Raw genomic sequence first — 9,131 nt, forward strand, 5'->3', positions numbered from 1 at the left:
GAATCTCTAACTAAAAGGACTTATATTTAGGAGCGAGAGTTTTTTTTTTTTGAGCGGTAGGAACGGTCGAACGGAGGGAGTAGTACATGAGAAATAGCAAGGGAGAAAAGAAAATTGGCTGCTGCAGCCTATTTGGAGAATCCAGTCCATCGGTGAATGGTCACGTCACTTTCAAGGCCCAGTCCGGAAAGCACACGCCAGCCAACTCACCACCCAGAACCAACCAAACTCCGACCACACGGAAAACCCAACTTTTGCTTCCCCTTCCTTCCAATCCACCAGATCGACGATTCGCCATGCTCCCCCGTGCACCACTCCGGCCATGAGCCTCGCGCTCCATGGCGCCGCCCCGTGCTCGCGCCCTCCTCCTGCCGCTAGCGGCGGCCACCGTCCTAGTCGCCTCCACCATCTTCCTCTTCGCCGCCGCCGGCGCCAGCCGCTGGCGCCCCGCCGACACCGGCCTCCCCGTCCCGGCCAGCCCCGCCGACTTCTCGGCCCTCCCTATCGGTGTGAGTGTAACATCCGCCGCCAAGGGTAAAGAGCTCTCCTTTCTTGATGAGAATGGCCGCCCCGACGACCCCAGCTCCGGCTCGGCGGCGGCTGCTGAACCTGGGAGATGCGACCCCCGCGACGCCGCCGTCAGGGTGTTCGTTTACGACATGCCGCCGGAGTTCCACTTCGGGCTACTCGGCTGGGCCCCACCTTCGGGGAACGGCGGCGGCGTCTGGCCTGACGTCAGGGGCGGCACAGTCCCGCGCTACCCCGGTGGGCTTAACCAGCAGCACAGCGTGGAGTACTGGCTCACGCTGGACCTCCTGGCATCCTCGTCAGTTGCACCGTGCGGTCCGGCGGTGAGGGTTGCCGACTCTCGTGATGCGGACGTGATCTTCGTCCCCTTCTTCGCGTCCCTCAGCTACAACCGCCACTCCAAGGCCGTGCCGCCGGAGAAGGTAAGCAGAGACACGTCCCTACAGGAGAAGCTCGTCAGGTATCTGGTGGCGCAGCCGGAGTGGAAGAGGTCCGGCGGTGCCGACCATGTCGTCGTCGCGCACCACCCCAACAGCTTGCTCCACGCCCGATCGGCGCTGTTCCCAGCAGTGTTCGTGCTGTCTGACTTCGGGAGGTACCACCCCAGGGTTGCCAGCTTGGAGAAGGATCTCATTGCGCCATACCGACATATGGCGAAGACATTTTTGAATGACACAGCCGGGTTTGATGATCGGCCGACATTGTTATACTTCCGGGGAGCCATTTACAGGAAGGAGGTAATAATTGTGCCTACTAATCTTGTTCTGCACACTGCAAACTAAATTCTGTATAACCTATGACTATGAGACGCCAATCATGACATACTATAATGGCACTGCTTAATTCTCGCAGAAGCCTGCTGGTATTTGGCAAGTAGGTTTAGGTGATGCAGAGAATTGGTGAGATTTATATTGGGTGACATAATTCAGAATTTGGTAAATTGTCGTAGAATTTGGTAAAATTGTCGTAACTGAATCATTAGGCTGAGACTATGATGGGTGGAGCGATCATTAGGCATTTCTTAGGTAAGATCCTAAGATTTCAGAATTCCAGCTTTGATGTGTTTTCAGTTTTAGCTGCACAAGTTACTGCTATAGTGCTACTACAAACTGCCATATTTTGAGTTGTGGCTGATAGTAGCAAATGTTATTAGTATTAAACCGTGTACATTATAAACCAGCTAGTGCTTCTGAATACACGATGAGGCAAATTGGATAGCTTGGCGCCATCTAAAACTTAAAACCATCAAGGTGGTTCCCCTCACCTTGGTTGAGATGAATTAAATATACTCAGAAAATTTTCAGCCTTATGCATGAATCGGAACACAATTTGTGCATCTCCTTGATCGCTGGTAGATAGATGTTGTGCATAAGTTCTTATTTAAAAGATACTCCCTCCGGCCCATGATATAAGATGTTATTACAACCATATATGGTTGTAATAACATCTTATGTTGTGGGATCGCTGGTAGATAGGTGTTGTGCATAAGTTCTTATTTAAAAGATACTCCCTCCGTCCCATGATATAAGATGTTATTACAACCATATATGGTTGTAATAACATCTTATGTTGTGGGATGGAGGGAGTAGTATATATTAATACATGTTGCAGATTTTAACCCCGTTATGTCTGTATGTGAGAAAACTAGTGTTTGGTGCCATGATATATCACATCATATTTTCTTTTCCAGGGAGGAAACATTCGGCAGGAACTGTATAATATGCTCAAAGATGAGAAGGATGTTTTCTTTTCCTTCGGAAGCGTCCAGGATCATGGTGTCAGCAAAGCCAGCCAGGGAATGCACTCATCAAAGTTTTGCCTAAACATTGCCGGGGATACCCCGTCTTCCAATCGTCTCTTTGACGCTATAGTAAGCCACTGTGTCCCTGTTATCATAAGCGACGACATTGAGCTCCCTTACGAGGATATCCTAGACTATTCAAAGTTCTCCATCTTTGTCCGTTCCTCTGATGCTATTAAAAAGGGCTACTTGATGAGACTAATTAAAGGCATAAACAAGCATCGATGGACAAGGATGTGGAAGAGGCTCAAAGAAGTGGATAAACATTTTGAGTACCAGTTCCCATCTCATAAGGATGATGCGGTTCAGATGATCTGGCAAGCATTGGCCAGGAAGGTGCCTTCGATCCGACTGAAGGCACATAGGTTTAGAAGATCTCCAAGATCTGAAAGAGGAAGCAAATAAACAGGAAGGAGGTGTATGTATTGATGATGTGATCCAGATGATAGGGTGGCTAGGAAAGGTGCCTTCGGTTCGGACGAAGTCACATATGTTTAGAGGATTTTCAAGATCTGAAAGAGGAACCAAATAAACAGGAAAAAGTGTGTATGTATCTTGCTTCTAGGCTAATCTAACACAGCATTCACTGACACTGGCACATCAGTTGCATTTTCCCTTTGAGGAACATTGTAAATTAGAAGATTCAGGTTGAATGTTTGGTTATACCTTGGAACAAAAACAGATAGCTCAGACTTTTATCGGTCCAGTTGAATGTATGTTAGGAAGGCAAATGCTTATTGTTGATGTAACATGTACTCCGTCCGACAGATAGCTCAGAATGTATGTTTGCTCAGAGTTTTATCCCACTTCTATAATTTACTTAAAAATAGTCCCTCCATCCAGAATTACTTGTCGCATAAATGGATAAAAGTGGATGACTAAAATACATTTAGATACATCAATTTCTCCTACAAGTATTTCCAGACCGAGGGACTATTTTGAAATTATAGAAGTGGGATCCATGCTAGTAGCTGTTTCCGATGATGTTGTGACCAAAGCGTATTCTGCGTCTCAAGAAAGGTCCAGCATTTTCCGATGATGTTGTGACCAAAGCGATTTATCTCATGTGAATTTATGTTGTGTATTCTGCGTCTCAAAAAAGGTCCAGCATAAAGGCAAATCAAGAAGTTTGGGCTCCTTCGATTCAAAGGATTTTCATAGGAATTTTGGATGGTTAGAATCCTTATGAATTTTTCCTCTGTTGGTTGTTTGATTCATAAGATTATGAGTCCTATATGATTTTTTTTCTAAGGACTTTTTATACTACTTCTCATTGAATTTTTAGCATTTACTCAAAACCTTTTTGGATTTTGTTTTTTGTTTTTCCTATGATGCAATCAAACAACCCAAAATCTTAGGGCCTCTTTGATTCGTAGGATTTTGAAAACGTAAGAATAGGAAAAGTGTATGGTTGGAGTGGCATGCTCATTTAAATCCTATAAAATTAGCAATGCTTGTTTGATGCCACGGAAAAAACAAAGAAATTGTAAAAAGAGGTTGGAGTGGATGTTAAATTTCCTATGAAATGTAGTACAAAAGATTTCATAGAAAAAAATTCTATGGGATCCATGAATAAAAAGACCAATATAGAAAAAAATCCTAAGGATTTCAGTCCTTCAGAAATCCTATAAAATTCCTTTGAATCAAAGAAGCCCTTATGTTCTTCCTATTCCGGCATTTTTAGAATCCTGCAAATCAAAGAGGCCCTTACCATTACATTACATGTAATCTCTGCTATACCACTCCAAAACCGTAGGCAGATCTCTGAAACAATAAGAAACAGATTTCATGATTCAGCACATAGAACTGAAAAACATTTACTCGTATAATCAAAAAACATTCAAATAAAATTTATATAGAGTGAACGAAAGGATATATTATCATATAATTTCACAGTACTGAGACACAAGTATACAACGGGCTCGCAAAACATATTACAACGGCATTTCTTTGAATCTTTGTCATATACAAATACAGTTAATAATATTACAACATGATCCTCCACTAACAGGCTGAATCTGCCTGCTGGCAGCCGCCAACCAATAAGAGAAAGATTACAGCGCGCAGCTCCTAACGAAATTAGACACCTTATTATAGATAAACTACACTATAACAGTCTCCAGGTCATGTATTCGTCTCGAACAGGAAAACTAGCAAATTCCCGCTTCCAAGAGAGCAATCAAAGATTCAACCTGCAGAATAACAATCTGAATTCTGTGTAAGTTCAGCAAATCAACACCCATAATAACAGATTACTTTCTACTATTATGGATGGTGATTTAGGAGTATTAGACAAGAGATTTAACTCGAATCCGCAAAAAAAAAAAAAAAAACCATACTTGATATGCACTTCCGCAGGAAAAATATCCTACTGAACCAAAAACATACTGAAGAGAACAATTTGCTCAGGAATACAAATAGCAAGCACAAGCAAAAAACGAACAAAAAGAAATCGATCAAAAAAAAGATGAAAACCCTTCGAAGAAAGCAAGAAAGTAATGAGATTGTTTTGTTTGTTGGGTGAGCCCGCGCGGCCATCATCGCGCGCGCTCCGACCGCGGGCAGTCGTCATCGCTCGCCGCCGGCAGCTGCCGCGGATGCCGCGTCTCTCAACCCAAACGTCGCGCGCCACCTTCCCGCAAGCCCATCGTGGACCACGGTGGCGGCGCGGCCGATGGGAGAGACGACTCCGGCCGCCGCGGCGCCGCCGGACGGCTCGCTCGGATAAGATCAAGTAGTGTTCGGGTCGAAACCCTAGCTTCCTGCTCCTCCCATCGCGCCCTCTTATTGACGACAACAACCCACCCGTAGGCCATACCATAGAAAGCCCAGTACTTGCAGGCCCACATAAACTCCAATTGATCAGCTCGGCCCATTACCTTCGAGGTCGGTCCCACATGTCATAGGACGTGCTGCGCGAATGAGGCCGAAACCCTAACGCCTCCACGCTATATAATCGTTCTCTCGCCGCCGTGATCCCCTCTACGCGCCGCCACCAAAAACCCTAACCTGCGCCGCCGCGCTCACAGCAACCAAGCACACCGCCGCAGCCACCATGGCAGCCGTTCTCACCCGCCCGACGCCGGGCACCGTCCAGTGCTTCGGCCGGAAGAAGACCGCCGTCGCCGTGGCCTACTGCAAACCCGGGCGCGGCCTCATCAAGGTCAACGGCGCCCCCATCGAGCTCATCCGCCCCGAGATGCTCCGCCTGAAGGCCTTCGAGCCGATCCTTCTCGCCGGCAGGTCCCGCTTCAAGGACATCGACATGCGTATCCGCGTCCGCGGCGGAGGGAAGACGAGCCAGATCTACTCCATCCGCCAGGCCATCGCGAAGTCTCTCGTCGCCTACTACCAGAAGTACGTCGACGAGGCGGCCAAGAAGGAGGTGAAGGAGATCTTCGGCCGCTACGACCGGACGCTCCTCGTCGCCGACCCGCGCCGCTGCGAGCCCAAGAAGTTTGGCGGTCGCGGTGCCCGCGCGCGTTTCCAGAAGTCGTACCGTTGAGCTCCGGCGAGATCTCTTGTTGGGTATGGCGGCGGTGGCCTACTCCTTGCCTGCCTATCTATCTACCTTTTACCGCTAGTAGTTTGTTTTCTTTTGAACCAATGAATTGGATATGATCTCTAAGAACTGTGAGTTGTCTGCAGTATCCTGCCTAGTTGACGAAGGGGTTTTGCTATCATAATCTTATGTTAATGATGAAACTGAATGTTCTGTTTGAGCTTAACTGTTTGCGATTTGATATTTAGTTGAATAGGTAAAATGCAGCTTTATTTAGAATCTGTGAATGATATGGCCGTCATTTCTAGTAGCAAGTATTGCACAAAATGTTTTGCATGTTGGGAGGTGAACAACGCCTGATGCTGTGATCGTACCGATTCTTAGAATATTGTTCCTTATCTATGTGTACTTCCACTTCCAAGATTAAGCATCTCCTTCAGCTGTTGGTAATTGTTTTAGACCCTGCATGTTGCTATCAGCCTATCATCATTGATACTAATGTTGTGAATTTATCCTGTGATGCCGATTCATGGCCATGTTTATTCGCCATTGTTTTTTGGTGTTGCTTTTAGTTAAGCATTTCTATCTGGGTTAGATTGAGGGCCAGCATTTGCTTGGGTCTCTCTGTAGCTTGGTATTATGCCGCTGCCAGTTTTGGGGCATTTTAATGCCCAATCTGATACCCCAGTGGCATGTTCTTCGCATTATTTATGTATTCCTGCCGTCCGAAATTATTTGTTGCGGAAATGGATGTATCTAAAATGTATTTTGAGTTGAGTATAAAACAGTAACATAACCAAACTCTCTGGCATTTTATATGGAAGTTATGCCCTTGTTTGATGTTACATTGGGCTTATAATTTTGGGTGGTCTTTGTATTTTCATTGACTTAGTATACGGTGGGCTCGTAATTTTGTGCGAGGCAATTTCTATATCCCCTACATGGCTGCATGTCCAGTATACAATGCGCTTCTTATTGGGAAGTTGTTCTATCCGGCCGAGCGGCCTGGAACTTTGCCGTCTGGGGTCTTGAAGAAACCTGCACAACTGTTATTTTCCGGAATCACAAGAAGAAACCTACTGTTATTTCCCAGCAAATTACAAAGAAGAAACCTCCTACCATGTGGACCTCTCCCTTTCCTTATGTGATGGTCGTGTCTTTAGAGAAAAAAAGCGGCCTGGTGGCTCCCAGCGCCGCCCCCCCCCCCCCCCCCCCCCCCCAGCCGCGGCATATTTAAACATAGTCTCATTCCCGCTCACACAAGTTCGGTGTACAAAAAACAGAAAGGACGCGCGTGCGCATCAGACGGCGAGGGCGGCCTTCGTCGTCGGCGGAGTCGGCATGCGCGGGCTTGGCGGGGTCTCTGTGCTGGGCGGCGTCAGCGTGGCTTTTGTGTTGCGGGTGTTCTTGGCGGCATCATCAGTCGGGCTTGGTGGCGAAGTCGGCGTGGGCGTCGTCGTCGATGAAAGCTGGTTCAGGATGAGGCCCTGCTCCGCCAAGTACCACGCCTTGATCGCCTCGTCATTGCTCTGGAGCATGTCCGCCCCGCCCAGCGGGAAAGCCAGGTCGGTGTTTCTCTTCTTCGCAGCGACGTTGGTCCGGAGTAGGTCGAGCTTGATGGCGCTGCTCGACATCAACGCCGACCACCGTGCCTCGGTCTTCTCTTCACGAAGGGCGGCCCGGGCCTGTGCGTCAGTGCTGCAGTGCTCGATGGACTCCTGCACTCGAGTGGTGGCCGTGTCGGCGTGTTTCCCCTTCTTGGCACATTTGTTGCCGTCCGGCTGCCTGTCTGACGCGCTTGGAGTCGGCGCGTCCGGCTTGTAGGTCTCCCTGGCCTTGTCGAGGGTGCGCCGGACTTCCGTCAACTTCTTGCATTTGTCAATGTGCTTGTAAACGTGGATGTACTTGAATTCGGCGTCGTCGTTGCCCTGCCGATAAATGGCGAACATGCGTAGCAACTGCGCGGAGGAACAAACAGTTGGCGGGTGCACTCGGCGAAGAGAGGCGGGAGAACGGTGTGCCATACCTGATCCTCAACGCTGGCGCCGCTCTTCGGGCGAGCCGCGACCTCCTCCACGATCCCATGTCATTTGTTGTACGCCCCCTGGATACGCCCCAAATGGTTCGCCGTCGCCTTCGCCCCGCGCTGCATGTAGACGCCTTTAAAGTAGGGGTCGACGAGCTTGCGCTCGTCGAACTCGGCCTTAATGCGCTCCCAGTACGTCTCGATGCTCTGGTTTGTGCCGGTGGTCGGGTCGAGGCAGACGACTTTCCATGCTTCGGCGAGGCATTCCTCCTCCTTGGACGCCCACTTGATGCGCGGCTCGCCGGACCTGGCCGCCCGCTTTTTCTTCTTGCTCCTTCTCGCCGGAACAGTCGTCGGCTCCTCCTCCTCCTCCTCCTCTTCGGCCTCCTCCTCCTCTTCGTCCTCCTCCTCCTCCTGCTCCTCCTCGCCGTAGACGTAGCCGAGCTCGCCTTCCATGCCGCCGCTCAGATCCACGGTGTCGTCCGGGATGGCGAACCCGGGAGACGCGGCGGCCGCGACCGAGCCTATCACGATGATGTCATCCATGTTGGCCTCGGTCTCGTCGGTGTCGCCGAGGTGCGAGAAGGGCAGCGCTCCACGGCGGAGAGGGGGTGTTCGGGAGGACGCGTAGGCGGGCGGCGAGTAGTTGTATGGAGGGTACTGCACGCCGGTGAAGGCGGGCGAGGGCGTCCGCTGGGCCGGGTGTCCATGGGGAAGGTGACGTTGGGGTTGAACCCACCGTGCGCGTCCCCGTCGGCGTAGCCCGGTGAGGGTGTGCATCCACATGGCTGCGGCAACGGAGAACCAACGCCTTGCTGGCCCCAGGGCGCGTACTGGGCGTGGCTGCCGGGTGGATTCATCATCCCCGCGCGAGTCGCCTCGGCCTCGGCTTGGTTCGCCGAAGCCGCCGCCACATGCGTCGCGTTGTCACGGGCCTTCTTGGCGATCGCCCTGTTCTGCCGGTCGGCGGTGACAGCCTCCCGTCGCTAAACTTCCACCCTCCACTCGGTGTTTGTCATGCTCGGTGGCTTGGACGACGGCGCCCTCGACTTCCTCTGCTTCGGCTGGGCGACGGGGGCGGTCGCGGTTGCCGCGGCGCGGGGGGCGACGTACTTCTTCGGTGGCATGGCGGCGGAGGCGAGTGGGAGATTGGGCGGGAGGTGGAGAGAATGAGAGGGAAGTGGGGGAAAAGCGGGATGAAACGGCGGGAAGAGGCGCTCGACTCGCTGACAAGGCGGACCCACACGACCTTTTCGCTTGTGCAGGCGCCCCGC

General features: G+C 50.5%; 2 protein-coding genes across 2 annotated transcripts; both read left to right on the forward strand.

The window, feature by feature from the left end:
* The first annotated feature begins 202 nt into the window (after positions 1 to 202).
* On the forward strand, positions 203 to 3,073 carry LOC123086415 (probable arabinosyltransferase ARAD1). The gene is made up of 2 exons (XM_044508180.1): positions 203 to 1,265; positions 2,219 to 3,073. The coding sequence occupies exons 1-2, from the start codon at positions 339 to 341 to the stop codon at positions 2,732 to 2,734; spliced, it is 1,443 nt and encodes a 480-aa protein (XP_044364115.1). The 5' UTR covers positions 203 to 338; the 3' UTR covers positions 2,735 to 3,073.
* Positions 3,074 to 5,292: 2,219 nt separating this feature from the next.
* Positions 5,293 to 6,051, forward strand: LOC123086417 (40S ribosomal protein S16). The gene has a single exon (XM_044508181.1). It carries the CDS (start codon positions 5,385 to 5,387, stop codon positions 5,832 to 5,834), a length of 450 nt encoding a protein of 149 aa, XP_044364116.1. The 5' UTR covers positions 5,293 to 5,384; the 3' UTR covers positions 5,835 to 6,051.
* The last annotated feature ends 3,080 nt before the right edge of the window (positions 6,052 to 9,131 follow it).

This window comes from Triticum aestivum, chromosome 4A, assembly GCF_018294505.1.
Source record: "Triticum aestivum cultivar Chinese Spring chromosome 4A, IWGSC CS RefSeq v2.1, whole genome shotgun sequence".
Taxonomy (NCBI): domain Eukaryota; kingdom Viridiplantae; phylum Streptophyta; class Magnoliopsida; order Poales; family Poaceae; genus Triticum; species Triticum aestivum.

Bases quoted from the DNA above. Each gene is read 5' to 3' on its own strand.
- LOC123086415 (XM_044508180.1), top strand. From the start codon at position 339: ATGGCGCCGCCCCGTGCTCGCGCCCTCCTCCTGCCGCTAGCGGCGGCC. The intron at 1,266-2,218 runs GTAATAATTGTG...TTTCTTTTCCAG, and splicing joins GAGCCATTTACAGGAAGGAG to GGAGGAAACATTCGGCAGGA.
- LOC123086417 (XM_044508181.1), top strand. From the start codon at position 5,385: ATGGCAGCCGTTCTCACCCGCCCGACGCCGGGCACCGTCCAGTGCTTC.